Genomic DNA, 19,744 nt, shown 5'->3' on the forward strand with positions numbered 1-19,744 from the left:
CCTTTAATTGTTTGCTTGTTAATTGAGGATAATAAACAGGGACAGGTTGTGAGCTATTCATTTAAAGATAGGGGTTGTGCTTTCTCTATTTCAAACTCATAAATCACTACTGTTGTGTGTGCCTCATTGTTTTCAATTAAGAAGTAATGAGAGCATCTGCCATACATACAAATAGCTGTATCTATGGTTCAACCTTGTGGGATTAATCACGACAGAGCAAGACAGCATAATAAGCCCTTCACGTTGCCTTTTTTCCTTTGGTTCCCTGCTCAGAGCTTTTCCTTGCTTAAGTTTTAATGCAGGTAAACAAGCAAGCTATGAAGAGCTATTATACATTGTATATGTCTTTGAAAAATATAAAATCTATTCACCGTTCAATGGCTATGGTCTAAATGCTAACACAAGTGTGCAATATTCCCTTTTGGGAAGTTGTGTGATTAGGTGCAACATTATGGCAAAATGTATTTACCTTAACATATTACCACAATGATTGTGCTACTACATCCCACATGGTAAGCAATAAAAACTGTTGCATCAGTTCAATATTATTTCAGGAACAGTGACCATGAAGTGCTGTTTAGATGGCCACACGGTTCTCCACTTCCTCAGGACATTATTATAGGTATGGTAGTTTCAGCCTGCTGTTTCTCTCCTTTGTGCTCTCACTCAGAAGTTTCAATTATGACGTAGTCAACCATAGAACAAAAAAAAACAGATTAAGGGAATTTAAGTAGCCACATTCTCGTCAAATTACATTTATAAACAGGAGAAATTGGATGCTGACACGGACCTGTCTGTGGACTTCCGACTGCACACCCAGGACCAAGGTTTGGTTTTTGAGTAATAACTTTATCAAATAATTTAGATTCAAACACACCCCTTTAACAACAGTGCCCTCTACTGTCATGAAGTTGAATAACTTAACATATCGCATATTACCATTTTTTGTAACCGGACCAACAGTTCCCTTTGTTCAAGTTCCTTCATTGGATGTTTCAGAGCTAGCTGGAATGCTGCAGAGTATGCATTGAAAATTTACTTCACCTGGCAACATTCCAGATAGAAACTCATGACAAATCACTAGAAACTAGCTAATGTGGGAAGAGGGAAGGCTTTTTAAAATTATTTTGAATATTTCAAATTTAACTTACTGCTCATATTCCAGAGTAAATATGCAGCTCAATCTCCAAATCATTTGCAAAAAAGAAAAAAACAATTTGCAGAAATGTGAATATTGAAGTCTTTGTGGAAAACATTTAGTCATTTCACAGGAGTGTAACCGTTTAAATAAATGAAAATACAAAGGACAATACAAAGCATCACGAAACAAATCAGTAATTTCCCTCTGTTGAAAACATTTTTATCCACAAAATAACATGGCTGTTTTTTTTCTAAAGATTTTTTCAGACTTAAAACTGAAAATGATGCCTGAGCAAGAGGGCTTGTTTCTTGAGACGTAGCCAGCGTATTGACAGCAGTAGCCTTCTTCTTCCACAGCTAGTTATTAGCCTTGTGCGTTCTAGGTCCAATAAATCAATATCATTGTTTTTGCACTATTACGTTGTCCCAACTTTTCTTTTATTTGATAGATTTTTTGGAACAATTGGCTTTATTTCACTTCTTTGAATCAGACTTGAGACAAAAATGTGGACATTGTAATTATTCACTGTATTCAAACTAGCATCGATTTTGGACAAACTACATAATGTGAAATAATGAGTTGTGACAAAACATTCAATTTCTTATATGCTGAATGGGTAAAAATAGATCCCTCTGAATGTGTGACCAATGAAGACATTTATTCTAACAGAAAAACAAAAGAATTCACTTACATGTAAATAATGAAACAACTTTATTGATAACGACAAGGGCAACAACAAAAAAAAATCAGGCGTAGATATCCTGTACTGCTGTGCAGGACGGTGGGTGAGTAGGCTTATGCAAGTCAGTCAGTCAGTCCATGTGTTTTAATGGGGCAGCAGAACTGTTTCAATATGGGGACTGTTCTTTTCTGTCAAAGTCTGTGTCCATCTGTCCATCCATCAGACTTTCCCAACAGGACGGCCCTGGGCTCGCTGGTACTCCTGCTGGAGGCTGGAAAGCACCTCGCGGTGCTGATCCAACTTACGCTCCATCTCTTTCAGTAGCGTCTCATAGCGCTGGCTGCAGAGGACAGAGGGGGAGCAAATCATGAGCAACAGACACAGCTACATTGGTCAAAATGGACCAAACCTTTGGTCTAACCGGCAAATGAAAAATGGCATTGTGTGCAGTATGTCTGTAATCACATGTCATCCAGGGTGAGTCAAAGCTGTGGCTGAACTGCAGTCCAGCAGAGCGCATAGTTTGTTCACATAGCAATTAACAAATACAGGCATTAGAATGAACAAATAAAAGTATTACAAATGTATTAACTTTAAAAAAAACTTTTTTTTGCCATGGCCGCTTCACTGTACCAATGCAAATCACCACAGAGACAATCACTAATGAGACAATAGTACAGGCTTTGTGTTCACCAGCTGTTTAATTTGCAAACATGACTAGAATTCTATTTTCCACCATAACTCTATCACCCCATACTCTCCTAAAACTCACATTTCGCCATTAATGTATTCCAGCCTCTTGCTAACTGTTGCTTTGGCTTCATCCAGATCTTGTTTCACCAGCACTGGTCCAATGAGCTTGTAAACTGTGTTCTCACTGTCCAGCAGATCCAGCTCCTGTACATGACATTAGATTACATCACATATTTGGCAGACACTTTTATCCAAAGCGACTTACAATAAATGCATACCGGAGGTCATTGGAACAGCTACAAAACACAGGTCCGATAAGGTACAACACTCATTATACAACAGTTATTCATAGTCATGAACACAGTAGATCCAGTTCACATAGTAAGCATAGGCTAGGTCAAGTAATGTTAAGTCAATCTAAGAGGCACAACAACGAGCTACAACAACAAGATAACCATATAAGTGCAATATAAGTGTTGGATGGAGGTATATGTGTAACATGAAATTGCTACAGGAATAAGGTAGAAGGGTACAAGTGATAAGTGATCCTAGATTGGAAATGCCCTGCAGAGTTGTGATAGTTAGTCCAGGTACAGGCTTCGGCAGAAGATGGGCAGTGTGGTTTGCAGAAGAACAGGGAGTTTGTTTCAGCACTGGGGAGCTATGGTGGAGAAGCACAATACTATTGGGGGGTCAAACAGCAGATGAAATACAGACTTCTAATCTAAGACTGGTTTATGAAATATCCTATGGATGGCACTATCATATCTGACATGAACCTTCTTGTACAAGATTCTGAAGTATGCACCAGTGCAGTAACTGGTGCCAACCAGCCATCCACTGATAATAGAAGCCAGCCCCTCCCCATTAAGACGCCACATCTGAAACCACACAAGTCCATCACTTAAAAAAAAAAAAAACTAAAAAAAAACTCAAACACAATTTCACACAATAGTATTGAGCACCTACCTCTTTGACAATGTTGTTCTCTGTCAACTGAGTCTCAAGTTTATGTCTGGCTGACATGCTTTTACTGACATCTGTAAGGAATAAAGCAAGTTTCAGAATTTCATAACAGCACCAAATAAGCATCGACGTACGAGTAATATTAGTTTGCTACAATTAGTGGACTTGTTGGCTAGGTAATCACAATACACATCACAAGCTACTTGGTAAGCTAATTCTCTCACTTGACGAATAAAGGACTGGGTTACTAACGGTAACCCTTCAAGAGGGGTATCATGAGGCAATTTAGCAAGGTACCTGGTTAGGTATCTACAGTAACTAACGGCCGGACGCCCCCTGGCTAGTTTGTCGTCAATCACTGGACATCTTTACAAGCTAGCTAGCTACCCCCACCACACTTGGCTGTTCTAGCTAGCTTGCTAACTTGGCTTGCTTATTTGCTCATTATCCGATTTCCTCATCGGATACCTTTTTGCATCTCCTGATATTTTTCCAGTTCTGACTTCAATTTCTTCTGAATTGCTTCTGCCATTATGTCGCTGATTAGATCTGAACCCTAATAAGGGTAAAATGAGAGACAAGCTGCAAAGCTACACCGTTTCCTTTAACAAACGTGAACTGACAGTAAAAGCCTTGCCTTACTCTACAGGAAACGTGAACATATCGCCCCGGACATGATGTCATTTGCTGCGCTCACCACCAAAAACTGTCCGGATTCTGCCCGAATCAATGGGTTAGATATCCTAGCTGTTATTTACAAGTACAAGATAAAGGATGATTAACAAGACAATGATTTTGTTGATCAGTGTGAATGAAAATGATACCATAATTTTATTTTTGGAAACACCTGAACATAAACTTGATTTCTGACATTTGGAATATCATCAAACATAAATGGAAAAACAGGATCAATTTGTGCATATCAAATTCAAAAGATCAAATTAAACTATTTTTATCATCAAACATAAATGGAAAAACAGGATCAATTTGTGCATATCAAATTCAAAAGATCAAATTAAACTATTTCACCCATGGTATGTATTTAGCTGTATCTGCTACAATACAGATTCCAGAAAAGGAATTTATTATCCTTCAATTATCGTCCCACAGCGGCAGAGAGCTTGACAGCCACTTCTTTGCACACTTAAACTGTTAATCAGCCGTCGGTGACATCAACATAAATAAAAACATATACAGTTACACCGTAATATATAGTTCTGTGGTACGACAGCAGTAGGTTACTCGGATCAATTTCACGTCGTGGATCGGAAGTACAACTTTTACCTCTTCCTATCAGTTAAACCTAAAATGGCGGCGCGCATCGCACCATTTGCACCGTGAAGATAACTGCATGTTGTGTGCTGTGGGCTGACCGCTAAGCGGTGGACAGGTAACAGACATTACATATTTTCCGTCGAGAATGATATTTAATTACGGCAACATGAGTTTGAATTATTGCATGCAGTAAACTTCAAAGGATTTCAGTAGCGAGCATGCAAGGACATGGACCAAGGGACATCCATCCATTGTGTTGGAATGTATCAAATTTGCTAGGTGAAATGATTTGTCATAAATTGGCTAGATAACGACAGTTTACTAGTTACTGAGCTGCTGAAACTGTCGTCCCAAACTTTACAGCATTTTAGAAATCGACTCGGAATTATTTTGTTGACAATAACAATGTACAAGAGTATATGTAACAATTGACTAGTTGGCTACGTCGTAAGTGCATTAATTTTTTTCCTTGGTTGAACGTATGCCAGTTTGTAATCTAGCAGAATAGCAACCACTAGGCTATATCTACATTTTATCTGTCTGCCAATAACGTTTTCAGTAGCAGCACAGTACAGTAACTTTGTTTGGCCCTCACTGGCTATCCTTTTTATTTTTGCCTTTCCTATTAGGATTATGTTAGGAGTATGTTCTCTGTGTAGAGGTAGGTTATCTGTATATTTTGTTTTGTTGATCAATACTAAGTTAGTTGTTTGGTCGCTCAGTTAACTTTACACTTACTGGTTGTATACATGGGCCTTCTGTGTCTTCTTGCTGATATTACACTTTTATTGAGACTAACACTGATCTTCTCCCCTTTTGTAAGTCGCCCTGGATAAGAGCGTCTGCTAAGTGAATGTAAGATATCATAGCTAGCTGGTGTAATTCCTGGAGTGGAGGCCAGACCAGGAGGTGTCCTGGTGTGTAAATTTAAAATGTGACATACTGTTAATTAAACCTGAAGGAGAAAAGGCTTCCTTTATTACTTATTCAACAAGACTACTGAAATTTTCACGCCCATCAACTGTACATGGCGTAGAGGGTCTTGGGTTGACCCTCTGGTAACATGAACAGCCTAAAGTAACATTACACAACAGTAATTGTTGTGTACACAATTTTAATCTGAATTTAGGCCATGAATACTTCAAGCAATTGGTAGAAATGTGTTTGAATTCATCCTGTATCTTCTCTAAATGGTATCCGCAGGAGCTGAAGTAAACTTCCATACAACGTCCAATGAAAAATAATCCTCACGTGACGCAAACAATTAAAGACTACTGGTTTTTCAAAGCAGCAAACAACTCCTTAGAAAGTTTGCCAACTGTTGCTTTTGCTTCATCCAGATCTTGTTTCACCAGCACTGGTCCAATAAGCTTGTAAACTGTGTTCTCACTGTCCAGCAGATCCAGCTCCTGTACATTACATTAGATTACATTACGTTTATTTGGCAGACGCTTTTATCCGAAGCGACTTAAAATAAGTGCATACCGAAGGTCTGTCATGATTATGGTGTACAGGATTACATAAAATCCGATCCTTAACGTTAAGGTTTTCCACATACCTGCTTTTAATTAACATGATAAAATAATCTTGCATGAAAGTAATTCTCAAGAGTAATTTACTATGTATTAGTCTTAAGAAAAACATTTATTGGTGATTTGCGTTTTACTCTGTCAACTTTGTGGCTGCGGGACGAGAAGAAATGATTCCATGTTTGGGTTGCCTCTGCCTCTATGCTCTGCTTCAGTCATGCAGTATAATGCATAGCAAGCCTTGCAGATAAAGGAAACAGACCTAGTTGAATGCTGAACAAGAGCAGTTGGTTCTGTTTATTTATAAAATGTCAATTTCTGAGGCAGACTCGTTTATTATAGACCAAAAATTAACTTCTAAACAATCTGTGGGTATTTGCGTTTCCACATCAGTTGGCTGTTGGACCGCCTCCCTCACCCACCATCTCAATCAATATTCAGCTGGAGGGTGAAATCCTCTGAGGACAGAATACTAATGTAGCTGAATGCTAACGGAATACTAATGTTCTGTGACAACGTAGTAATTGAATGCTACTGTATCAATATGTCAGTGTTGCAGAGTGATACTATAATGCAAAAACCCAGCGCATTCTGGGTTTTTTTTTTTTTTTTTACTCCAGTGGTTGATTTTGAAGACAGTGCAGTGAGTGCTAAAGATCTGCCCGTATCTGAGTTTATGTTAAATTAAAATGTCTCTTACCTCAGTATTTTAAATGTGACAAGATGAATAGTCTCAGACAAGAGACCAAGAAATCGTGAGTTGCGAGAGGGTGAACAGATCGAGCACTAGAGGGCGTGTTTGTACCAAAAAAAAGAAAATTTGGCATACTTGGAGATCACATGCAAAGTTCAATATTGGCCCGACTGATCGATCAACCTCTCATCAAAATACAGCGGATACGAAGTGTTGAATAATATGTGGCGGTGCAATCAACTTTCGAGTGTTTGTAGGCTATAAAAGCCATTATCTGTTTGTTCTGTGATCTTCCTTTGGAGTACCTTGGAAGCTATTATAGCACAGTAGTGCTGACTAGGGATGTGTAATGTGAAATATATATTCACATCACAATACTTGCAGACCATTGGGATGATTCATATTCATATATTTAAAAAATCTTTAAAATGGGTTTTTGTGCCATAATTAGATGTGGACTGATCCAGAAATCTAGGACATAATATATTAGAAGCATTTAAAGGCACAGGATAGTCTTTTATGCCACTACAAGCTTGTGCAAGAAGGCACACACAGCAAAACTGATTAAAGCATTATGACAGATACGACGGATACATCAGTTGCTGGTATGAAGAGAAATACCAAGCATGATATTAAATTGGCAAATCGGGTATGCACTCATTGCATGTTTTTACATGCATAATGTTACGAACTAAATTGAGATATTTCAGCAGACTTTAATTGGCTTGTGCTTGGCTTGCGACAGTAAATGGTCATTACACTTTTCTTTGCCTACTGTTCACAAATAAAAGGATGATCTGGAGCTAATTCTAAAAAGAATAATTCAGTTCTGGGGTGTTAATTTTTGCGGTTTTAGCACCCATTGGCTCTGTGTGGGTAAGCATGTCCATTTTTCATGATACTAAAATACGGATTACAAACTTTTATGTTTACACACAAGATGCTAATGCAATCACAATGATATATTAAAACTTTTTTTTTAATGCCACCGTAGTAAGCTTTGCGGTTGTTGCAAACGTATAGTAATTTTGTAATTTCCGAAGATCCTTATCGCTACAATTTTTATGGAGAAATAAGCATTTCTACTAAAGAGGACAGACGATTTTAGTGTACTACCTCCTGTAGTAAAGAAGCGCATTTAATGGGAGAGATCTACTTCAAGGTAATGCATTGTTTTGCGACAGTGTTCTTCAGATCATAGGAAAGACTATCAATCAATCAATCAAATTGTATTTATATAGCGTATTTTACAACAGTTGTCACAATACGCTTTACAGACAACCCTAGCCTAAACCCCCACAGGAGCAAGCCTAAGGCAACAGTGGCAAGGAAAAACTCCCTGTGGCAGATGGGGAGAAACCTTGGAAGGAACCAGGCTCAAGGGGGAAACCCATCCTCCTCTGGTCGGCTCAGGATATACTAACACACATATATACATATATATGTATGTATGTATGTATGGATGTATGTATGTATGAAATATTCATGTGTATAAATTTAAATATGTCATGATCTTTTTGGCTTACATTCCTTTTCCTTTTTTGGACTGTTTGCAACCTGTTTGGAAGATTTGCAACCTACATTATGTGGCTTCATAACGGAGAGATGTCCATTATAATGGCTTCTGCCATTAGCACCCATTAGCCCCCTATCCCTAGCTCAAAGGGACAGCAGATCATTTCCATATAGCCTACTATTTTTCATTTTAATGTGCAGTGTTTTGCCTTGTTGCAATATAGGTTTTCATATCTTGTATTATCTTTGAGACTGGTGGACTGTAAGTATAATGAACTTACCCCAAAAACTACTCATTTGACTTGCATTGTATTGATGATGTAGAAGACGGGTTATAATGATGAGGGTGACTGTAATATTTTCTATGCATTTACTTAATATGAATGATATACAAAACTAATTGATGCTCTTCCATATTAAAGGAGAAATAAGGGGTGTTTGATCGTAAATGGGCTTCGTTGGTATGTGCTGCACCAACTAAGCCCGGGTTTAGATTCTTTGTTTTCACAAATAAAATAATTTGAATTATGGAAACAACAAATGAGTAGTATTTATTCCCATGATACTTGCTTTGAAGGAAGGAAAAGCAAAAAAAAAAAAAAAAAAAAAAAAAAGGAAAGCAAAGAATGAGCAAAATAGGTTTGGAGACTAAAGTCTGTAGGACATGTGATATTTACTTTGGCTCATTTTGCTGCTGTAAAGCTCTCTCATGTTTTATCTCTTAGTGTAGCGATGAGCTTGCAGCAGCCTGGGATATTTTGCGGTCTTTCATCCTGAGAGCTGTCGGTACAGGGGTGGATACATGTACCCCTGGAGGGCCTTCCCGCAGCAGGCTTTTAATAGTTTGACTTTTATGTTTTTTTTTCTTCCTCCCCGGAGCGAGAACAGTGTCTCTATCCCTCCCAGCCGACTGACCGATTGAGTTCAGAAATTAATAGTCGGGGAGGAACAAAACCTTCCCGGCTCTTGTGTTTGGATAATGCCACCCTTGTGGTCGTGCCTCATTTTGTGAGCGCGTAGCGGGCTGCCCCCGGGTCCCTGCGAATCTCAGGCCCTGATTGGCCCGAGCACGTTGCGTTAAGCTGGATCAGGCGTCGGCATGAATCTCGAGTTGAAGGCCAGTTGAAGAGTGGTTTGAATTTGTCTGTCGGTGAACCTGACCGTAAGTCTTAGTCAGGCAGCCTTGTCTGTAAAATATGATGACTTCAGTGATTTTGCTCTGCAACAACAAGCAGAGAGAGAGAGAGAGCAAATGGAAATGGACCCCTTGCCCTTGAGAAATGGGGTGCACTCATTATACAAAACCGTCGTGTGGAACCGGTTCCGTTCTGAGCTTCCCGTTTCAGAACACGTTCAGCGTGGCAGAGATAGCGCTTATCTTCAGTGTGCATAGCCAGCCGATACGGACGGAAATAAATGATGTTATCCTTGTGACAAGTGCGTAGCAACAATTTACCTTGAAATACAACACAGTGATACACATGGGCTATACATAAATACGGATAATCTACTCCTGGGAAAGAAATGTTGCATGTTCTTTATTGCTGCTAAATGTACAGCTTTGTGTCTGCAGTTTGTTTAGTGGAGATTTGATCAACCCAGGCGGTAATTAGCTTCCTGCTAATAGCAGTGTCCCTCAAGGCAGCAGATACCACCTTTACCACACCGACGTGCCCACAATATTAAATATTAAAGAGAACTGCAGTCGCAGCGTGTTTTAATAAACTGAAAATAATATTCTGTGTTCTGTAACCTCTGTGAATACACCACAGGAGTGAACCCTGCACATTCCTTATAGATACCTGATTGTTGCCCACCAAACGTACTCTTCTCCAGAGCTACTTAGACAGGTGTTGCAAATATCCAGCTACATAAAGGTATTCATTCATACAGATGGATATATAACGAAGCACCCTTCAGTACTTTGCTGAAGGATACAACGGCAGTGTCCTACCTGGGAATCAAACCTGCAACCTTTCGGTTACTAGCCCAGTAAAATATATATATATATATGTATATATATATATACATATGCAACCATTATACTATACTGCACAGGATTAGTTTGAGTAAAGACCTGAAGTGGAATCAAATGTTGTGTCTCCTGGAAGTGCTGTCAGGTTTTTGGAAGAGACCGGTGTGCCTCACCCCTCACCCCTCTTCACCCCCCACAGCCCAAACTGGCATCACAGTGGCTCTCCAATTGGCCTGGAGATGCGTTACACATTTCAGATGCATTCCAGAAAAGGGAGACGTAAAACCTTAATAGATACTCGCTAATAAAATAACTTGTAGGTAGTAAAATCTCTTATCACTTGAATAAACAAAATTATTGCCTCTTTAAACTAGCTAACCTGTTTTAATTCAATTGGAAAATGTTTGGAATCTTTTATGTCTCAAGCACTGCTGAATTCTTTTTTTCTTTTCAGACAGAGACGGAAAGACGACAGACAGACAGACGGAAGGCATTCCAGACCAGCTCCCAGCATGTCCAAGATCGCCAGGGCAGCCAAAGCGGTGAAGAAGGTCGACCCCGGGAATGTGATTCGGGCCATCGTGCGATCGGGACAGGCCGCTCCTGGACCCCCCCTCGGCCCCGTCCTGGGACAGGTAGGGTTTCTCTCTCCCTCAAAATGAAACGCTGCCGGTGCAGCGTCCAATGACTTGTGACCGAATGCTTGCAGTTTGCGAAATGTATCGCATTTGGGATGTTCATTAATGCTTTAAAACCTGTTGGCTGTTTTTGAGCCTTTTGCACAAATTACAGCAATCTTCCTGACTTTGTTCAAAATTTGAGTGTCCACCCTCCTGCAGTGTGCGCCTGTTTAACGGTGAGGGAAATGGTACACCTGCGTGTGCCCGCTTGTGCCCGCGTGCGCCCGCCTTTGTGGTTCCCAGCCGCGCGGCTGTGCGTTTGCACCCCCCCCCCACCCCGCCTGCTCGCCAGGCTACGCTTGTGAAGTGAAGGAAGCAAATAGCGTTGGGCAGCCGCCGCTGTGCTTAAGGCTCCGGGCCTGTAATCTTGCCTCTCCTTCCTCCCTCGCTTTTCCTCTCCTCCGCCTTAACCGCTCCTGACAGGGGGAGCGCAGAGGAGGGGCCGGCTGTCGGCCCCGGGGCAAATTTAAACAAACGAGAGGAATAAAAGGGGGAGTGGGAGATGAAAGGGGGGAGCTGACAGCTTCAGCGGAGGAGAATAATTACTGTCTGAAGTGAAATTAGTGCAGCAGCAAAGAGGAGGAGGGAAGGGAAGAAAAATAAGAGAGGGACCACACACACACACGCGCTCCCGTGCAGGGCCGAGCCAGCGGCCGCAGCGGAAGGCCCTAGAAACCCGCCGGGCGCGCGCGCGTACCCATGAGCGCCTCCTCCCAGCAGCTAATCCAGCACAGGAACTGGTTTGCCGCCGCTCTCGCTGTTTCCTTTGTTAAGTATCCCGGCGGGACGGCGCGTCTCGAGCGAGGTAAGCCCAAATGTAGGACGGGGGAGTGAAAGATGAAAGGGGCCGAAGCCCAGGCTCCCGTACCTGTTTCTGTTCCCGCTAATCCCCCCCCCCCCCAAATCCCCCCGAAGCGGGGAGAGGTGCCCCCCCGAAGAGAACCCTCCTGTCATTGTATTAATCAGGCGCTTTTGTGCGTGTGGCAGTTTTAAAGGGGATTTCTCTTTTAAATCCTGTAAATATTCCCTGTGAATCGTCTGGCGTGAGCTCCTGGCGTTTTGACGAGTGAGTCCACTTTCAATTAATAGCGGTATTAATGGTTTGCGGGGCAGGGGAAGGGGGTGCGCAGTGCTTTGGTAGCGACTGATGGAGATTGAATAGCGCCCCCCCCCCCCCCCCCCCCCTCACCCCATCCTCTGGACTGGGGTGCACACTATATCACTCCCTACCACTGCTTCCTCCACCTCAGCGCCGGAGCCACAGAGCTTGTGGTTGCTGGGCTGTGGGATAATTGCACGGGTATTGCAACAGTTATTGCTATTAATGCCATTATAATTTGATCACATCAGTACTCATGGATTTCTGTGGCTTTGGTCGGGGTCTGTCTGAGCGGGAGTGCATCTATTAGAACGTGGCGCTCGGTTTATCGCGTTCTGTCTTTGTCCCTTCTTATTGATCTCTTTTCACCAGACAGCTGTTATCGCCGGTTTACAGAGATTAACTCGAGCTCTAACTGATTGTTTCAGCTCCTGTTTCTAGCACATTCTGTGACTTGGGGAGGAGGTGCCTGTATGTTGTTTTTTTTTTTTTTTTCCCCCAGTCAGTCTTGATGCTGCTCTGGGGGGGAAGAATGTGTGCAGAGTATGTGGGAGATGAACATTTTTATTACAGTATCGCTGCACTACTCGCAGTACAGTTGACAGCAGCCGGATTAGGTCATGCTTTACAGTACACAAAAGAAGGGTTAAAGTCCCACAGTGTCGGAGGGAATGGCTCCGTAGCGCTGCTCCACTCTGAAGCAAGGCACTTCAGCGAGCGGGCCCCCGGGAGCCCTGTCGGGTTCCGGGAAGGGGAGAGGCAGTCTCTGGGCCGCGAGCTCGCTAATCGAATGAGTAATTACCTGGGCCAGGCCCCCGGGGGGGCCTACAGAGGAGCGAGCCGGGCCGGGGAGTCTAGAGCTCGCGCGAAATGAAGGAGGGGCCCAGGGACGTCTCTGCGGGGTCCAGGCTGACGAGGGAGGGGGCGTGCGCGTGCCCCCGCGAGAGCGTGTGGCAGCGCGAGGAGGGCGGGGCTGGCGAGCCGGGGGCCTGCTGCCCCAGGTGCTCGGGCCCCGCCGCCGCCGCCGCCGCCTCCGGGTTCGGGTCCCTGCCCCCGGCCCCCGCCCTGGCCCCCCGCGCCCCTCCCTTCTGTCTGTGCCTCTCCCACGCGGAGCTGAGCTTGATGGTCATGGCCAGCAGGTTCTTCCCCAGGAAGACGGTGGAGACGCGCGGGTCGCGGTACCACAGCATGCCCGTGGCCCGCAGGAACAGCGTCAGGATGTTCACGGTGACCAGGCTGAGCCAGGGGTACACGGCCTCCCTGCGCAGCCCCGTCTCGCCAGCGGGGGCAGCGGTGCCCAGCTCGGTCAGCGACACGCAGGGCAGCAGCAGCAGCAGCACGTAGCAGTAGAAGAAGACCAGGCCCTCCACCCAGAGCGGCACGCCCAGGCTGCTGTGCGTCTCCCACAGCCCCGCCTGCAGGTCCAGCACGTCCAGCAGGTCCACCACCACCCACAGCAGCCGGCTGCGCACCTCCTGCTTCCTGCGCAGCGGGGTCATGTGGTCGGCGCCCGTCAGGACCAGGAAGAGGGAGGGGAGGCAGACGGAGAGCAGGAGTGTGAGCGTCTTCCTGGCCAGGGGGTCCGGGGGCCGCCGGTCCTGCCGGTAGTTCTGGCAGACGAAGAAGAGCTTGAGCTGCAGCAGCGAGAGGAAGAGGAACCAGAGGGCGTTGGCGAAGCCGCGCCGCGGCGACCGCGCCTCCGAGGCCACGCCCGCCGACACGAAGCGCAGCGCCAGCAGGAAGCAGAGGTCGCCCAGGAGCACGGCGGCGCACGGCCACACCCCCAGCCCCGCCCGCCACTGCGATCCCAGCATGCTCTGCTCCAGCAGGTAGAGGTCCACCACCGCCATCGTGCTCACCGTCACCAGGGTCGCGACACACACCTGGGGCGGGGGCACCATGCCTGGCGGAGAGAGAGAGACATGACATTTACAAAGCTCCTGGGCACAGGATCAGCTGCTGCGCTCTCAAGATCTGGATTGGAAAGCTTAATGGTGCTTGCACGTACTTGATACATACCATTAAACATCACATTTTAAAAAAAAAATTTTTACTTTGGGAAGCCAAAATGAAGTGGCTGTGTTTTATTGAGAGGAAAAAGCCTTTCATTATGGATGAAGAAACACCTAAATTAATTAAATGTTTAAAATGGATTGTTGGCCATTTAAATAATTAAATGACAATCTATAAGGGGTTGTTGTATTCCTAATGAAATAATGGGCCTTCCATGGTGTTGCACTCAATATGAGCTGTAGTGGTGTAGCCAATGTTCTGCTGCTCAAAGATATTTCAGCAAATTATTCCGTACATAATTTTGTTTATCTAAAAAGAAACTAATTGCAATCACCCGCGCGTAATCACCAAGAAGTCGATACAATTTGCGAAATGAACTTTGTTTAGAGCGCAGATACTGTCACGCGTGTGCCGCCGAACTTAAAAGGCGCTAAACGGCGAGACTCAAAAACAGCGATACGGGAAAATATAGTGTCGACAAACAAAAACGAACGACTGTGACCGATAACGGAGCAACGTGATCCAGGGGCTGATGATTGATCGCCGCGCAATAAAAGTTGCTGGAGTGCAGTACGTGACTGTGTGCGCGGGCTGCCTCCACAGCGAACCGAGCGTAACGTGGTGGGTTCTGCGAGTAGGCTTTAAATGATTTGCGGTGGTTCTAAAAAGGAAAGCGCTTCAAACCGATTTGGAAAATATTGATAAACCTAACGGACTGACGCCCCAAGCTGCAGGGCACCCTTTGAGTGAGGAAAAGGGATGAGGGACATAATGGCTCGGCTAAAATAGGTTACGGCTGAAAAGAGGAGTGTGTCTATCTATTCAGCTTTTGTTATCAAGGTAACTAGAGTGTTGCCATTTGCAGTGATCCGTATGATGACATCAGTGGCTGTCATCGTTCTGTTACATTTCCATTTGGTTAATGTTTTCGTAACTGCCATGTCTGCTTGGACCACCTGTTCCCCACTCTTTTTTTTATGGCCACTGGTTCTTGTGCTGTGTAAAATTTGAGGTTGGGAACAGGTGCTGAAGGCGTTCCCCTCCCTTTCTCTTGCGGCTGCTCCGTTTAAACCGCGCTTTCCGGTTATGAAATTTTTTAGTCGCTCCTCGGTTCTCCGAGTTTCACGGGTTTTCCTCCGTGTCCTCGCCTTATTCATCATTAATGAGTTGTACAGAAGGACGGCGAGGCTCTCTGTCAAAGCCCTTTTTCCCCACACAGATTTGCACACCCTTATGGCTTTAATTGCAGTTCCTGCCGTGTGTTGTTCAGATTAAATGCAGGTTTATTTATGTTTGTTTTGCTTTTGTGTGTGTGTGTGTGCGTGCGGGAGTGTATTTGTGCATACGTGCATGTGTTGCAGAGAGAGTAGGCCTGTAATATTGCGATTAATGAGAATGGAGCACTTTTTCCTCGGGTTTAAGCCTAATTTTTTATTAAATCCTGTGGTCTACTTCCGGCAAATCGTATTTCAGCGTTTGGTAATATAAGGCCTCCATATTGATCGCCAGAGAGAAATGATCACTGCCTTTACTGTGAAATCGAAACTCCTCCTTATCCCATTGAACTCAAGGGCCTGTTGGTTATCGTCTTTCGACAGGGCGTCTGCACGTCAGATATAATCCCAGCACTGCTGTGGGCTCAGGCTGCTCCTGGGACTGATGCCATTAAAAGACAAAAATCATTATCATTAGAAAAATACTGCTATGGAAAAGCTGGAATCTGTAATTAAGCAAAGTGTCTGCACAGTTGAGGCTGGAGCTGTGCAGGTGTGCTAGTAAAACTGCAAAGGAGTGCACACAAGTGTGTGTGTGTGTCTCTGTGTGTTTGTGGATGTGTGTGCGTGTGTGTACGTGTGTGCGTACGTGCACGCGTGTGTGGGAAAGGGATAGTGTAAATGTAAGATGTTTGAGTTGGGGACAGAAATCTGTAAATGTAAATTGGGCTTGAATAGTGGTGTGAGTGAGTGAATGAGAGTGATCAATTCTGGCTTTTCACAGGCCTAATAAAGTGTTAGTGCCTGATGGTAATAGTTCATAAACAGGGAGAGGGCGAGAAGAAAAAGAAGGAAGGAGAAAGATGAAAAGATGAAGGGGGTGGGGATTTTCTGTGGAGACGTGCCATTTTCTGTCATCTGAATATAGGCTAAGTGGATTTAAACATGTCACGCGTTAATAAACATTAAGCGGTAAATGACTTGAATATGTTGTCGAATGACCCATAATAATTCATCCTAACTGAGCAGGGTTAGAGGGAAAACAAATGGAAGTCTGCCTATCCAATGGTATCTTATCACCCTCAAAGATTTTTACCACACCAACCTCGACCGATTATATGTCTGGAGCCTGAATAGGTGCCCTGAATTACTGACTGAGTACGCTGTCATCTGAAATAGCCCTTTGTATTTTCTGTGGTACACATGAAGAAGTCCATTGTTCTCGCTGGCTGTCTTTTATCCTGCACATTTATTGCATTTAAATCTCGACTGTTTTTCACAAGGCCTGTGGGTTTTTTTTTTTTTTGTGGTTTTTTCTTAAATACGTATGTTGACAACAAACGTAATTTGTTATTTCACGAAGTATGAAGCACGAGGAGTGTATCCCCTATTCACATTATTAATGACTGTATCCATCATCCCTGAGTGGGGGAACTGTGCTGTCGCAGACAGCCGGCGCAGACCGTTACAGTATTATAGTGAGTTATTGCCTGCTGAGGTGCACAGGTGAGTATAGCGCGTCTCGGCGCGATCGTACCCAATGCCCAGGACTGGAGGTGTTTGGATAGGTTGCTGATTTACTGCCCCCTTTACACACCCGGAAATCTGCCTCAGATGGAGAAAATATCTCATCCGGGAGCCCGAGCCGAGATCAGACCAAAGGGATTAGAGCTGCCCGTTTATTTTATTATTTGTGCGTCGCTGTGGTAGGCAGGGTTTTGGGAAGGGGGGGGGGGGGGGGGTTATACAAGAGAGATGAGTGGGATGAAGGCTGAGGGGGTGAGTAGATTGAGTGGGAGAGATTTGTCCGGGGTATCCTTGCTTGTCGCACGCGCAGCTAGCCGAGCAGGGCAGGGCTGAGACATGGTGGGTGAGCGGGGACGTATGGAGGGTGAGGATGTAGGCGGAGGGCTGGTGGCTTGCCCTCTCTGCGGGTCTGAAGTGGCCACTGCTGTTTCACTCTTCAGACCAAAGCAGGGTACTTTTCCTTGTTAACTCAAGTGAAAATAGTCATTTATAACTAAGATGGAACAACAAACTGTGTTGCCGTTGGATGTTGGCATCTGTTAAGTAAGCAATGTAAAATATATACTGCAATAAAGCATGTAGCAGAGCACTCAAGCAAGGGTGCTCTCTGTCTATCTATGTCTCTTGTTTTCTCTCTATCTCTCAAACACACACACACACACACACACACACACACACACAAATACAGAGCTGTGTGTGCCTGTTAAAAATACACCAGCCTCCTTGTCACTTCTTGTTTTTCAATTGTGGAAATAAGCCAGGTGCTCTGGGAGGCTGAAATAAGTAAAATTGATTACCCCAGACAGTACTTTTGCTGCAAACATGACTTCCATCACAAAATAAGCTTTCTTTCCTTCAAAATAGTCGAGAGTGCAGATCTAAGGGAAACGTTGATAAGGTACAAGTAGTTGGTGGGAGGAAGCAGAGGACTGCAATTTTGGTGTATTGTGAGAGACAGATAAAACGGAGTGACAGATGTGATGTACAGAGAAAGACAGGTGCAGTGTTTCATTTCACTGAGCCGAACAATTGCTGGGGGATTTTTTTTTTAAATAGCCTTTTGGTACAAGCCTTTTCTGATTTTATCTCGATATCCATTCAATCTTAAGATTGTTGTAGGTTCTATTTGAAAGTATGCTTACATATAATTTAAGTGGCAGTTTGTATACATTTTTACGTAAATGGAGTCCCCTCGTTTATGCATTCGAATATGCATCATTAAATATCTGTACGCAAAATGGCTCAACTTTCAAATTAAATTTTTAGCGTAGTTGCATCCGAGAATTTATCGAGACAACTTTTTGTGTAAAACAGCTGTGTTGGCGAGTGAAAGTATAGTTACCCGATACATACGGTACAGGTCCTGCCGTCTCCCCAGTCTGCAATGAGCACGCTTATCTAATGAACATAAAAACAGTCTTTCCAGTCGGAATTTACAATGCTAGATTTCCTTCGTTGCACACAGTCGGTCCACTGTATTCCAGTAAGGACGTGCCGTGGTTATTTATACTGTTCAATTAAAGTCCCCAAGGCGTCGCAATGAATGCCCTCAGCTACATTTCAGTTCTGGTAAAAGCGTAAATAATCATATTTCTGGTTATTTTTCGCTCTTCTGTGACAGCCACTGTGAATTTTTACTCTGAAAATGTTGGTAAACGGCTAAAATTCGTCGTCAAAGGAGCTCCATCTCTTGGAGTGTCCCTCGTAGCATCCACTGAAGCCCGGTCTTCCGTCTGACCGTCAAAGCTCCGTCGTCTCCGACTCCGAACTGAGCTTGTCTTTCTGGCTGCGAGGTGTGGAGAACGCGGGGATGTGGTGTAGTCTCCACCGCTTAATGATTTAAAGCGGTGTGTATGCATACCAAAGACCCCAGCCTACCCGTGGACAACTGATGGTATAATAGCCGAACTGAGGCGAGAGGGTAGGAGGTGAAAAACGGAAGAAACGCGCCACCAACCAGAGTTTATGATTGCAGTGTTAATTTGTAGGCAGGTTACGTGCTCACGCTTTCCCCCTTTTCTTCCTCTCTCCCTCCCTCCCTCACTCACTCTTTGCCTCCCTCTTGACATCCCTCTCCCCCTCCCTTTGCTTTACCTTTATAACTTTGAGACGGAGATTGAGCGTCTTGAATATTCGCTAGCTTCCAGTGTCGTCTGAACAGTGCTAGAGATGATAACCGCACGAGCCGAAATCATAATAATCGTAATTGCATTAGTTAGAGAAAGAACGGTCCTGATTACCCTGTCACCCTTTAGTGAATGATCGTACTTCCCGGGTGGAGCTAGCAGTGCCTGTGGGTGTATTTAGGAGCCCAGATGTTACAACTTTAATTAATTATCAGCTGCTCTCTCTCCCACCCTCTCACACCCCCACACATTTACACGTTTTCTCCTAACTCCCGGTACTCCATTCATTTATTAAGAAAGACGTTTGTCAGTGAGCACCTGATATTTAAAGGTGTATTACTGTCTTCTTTTATTAATAGTAATCCTTACTTGCCCCATATCTCTGGGTTATTTCCACTGTTGAGTACTGAGAAGTAAAATGGAGATGGCTTTTAATCAAACTGTCTGTGTGCTTGGTTGAGAAAGAAGAGGAAACCATGACTGAGTGTTATACTTGTGCATGTGGGATCATATTATATGCGTGCCCACATGTACATGCATACATGTTTATACTGTGTTTTGTGTGCACGTTTTCACTGCTGTGGATAACGAATAAAAACACATCTCAAAAGACAC

At 43.9% G+C, this 19,744-nt stretch overlaps 3 protein-coding genes across 4 annotated transcripts in view; 1 reads left to right on the plus strand and 2 right to left on the minus strand.

Annotated features, from left to right (window-relative positions):
• Window positions 1–1,828: 1,828 nt before the first annotated feature.
• On the minus strand, window positions 1,829–4,160 carry pfdn6 (prefoldin subunit 6). Its single transcript, XM_035411503.1, has 4 exons — window positions 3,951–4,160; window positions 3,486–3,556; window positions 2,596–2,720; window positions 1,829–2,163 (listed from the first exon to the last, which is right to left on the minus strand). The coding sequence occupies exons 1-4, from the start codon at window positions 4,012–4,014 to the stop codon at window positions 2,043–2,045; spliced, it is 381 nt and encodes a 126-aa protein (XP_035267394.1). The 5' UTR covers window positions 4,015–4,160; the 3' UTR covers window positions 1,829–2,042.
• Window positions 4,161–4,715: 555 nt separating this feature from the next.
• The window catches only part of mrpl11 (mitochondrial ribosomal protein L11), a 32,555-nt gene continuing 17,526 nt past the window's right edge, over window positions 4,716–19,744 (plus strand). Inside the window, exons 1-2 of one of the 2 annotated variants that reach the window (XM_035411505.1) lie at window positions 4,716–4,872; window positions 10,929–11,105. In XM_035411505.1, coding sequence (XP_035267396.1) covers window positions 10,983–11,105 — 123 coding nt within the window. In that variant the 5' untranslated portion in view covers window positions 4,716–4,872; window positions 10,929–10,982. Of the gene's footprint in view, window positions 4,873–10,924; window positions 11,106–19,744 lie in introns of both variants that reach the window. The other variant, XM_035411506.1, reaches the window with a different exon arrangement.
• Window positions 12,798–19,364, minus strand: tmem265 (transmembrane protein 265). Its single transcript, XM_035411504.1, has 2 exons — window positions 18,346–19,364; window positions 12,798–14,152 (listed from the first exon to the last, which is right to left on the minus strand). Exon 2 carries the CDS (start codon window positions 14,148–14,150, stop codon window positions 13,104–13,106), a length of 1,047 nt encoding a protein of 348 aa, XP_035267395.1. The 5' UTR covers window positions 14,151–14,152; window positions 18,346–19,364; the 3' UTR covers window positions 12,798–13,103.

This window comes from Anguilla anguilla, chromosome 3, assembly GCF_013347855.1.
Source record: "Anguilla anguilla isolate fAngAng1 chromosome 3, fAngAng1.pri, whole genome shotgun sequence".
NCBI lineage: Eukaryota > Metazoa > Chordata > Actinopteri > Anguilliformes > Anguillidae > Anguilla > Anguilla anguilla.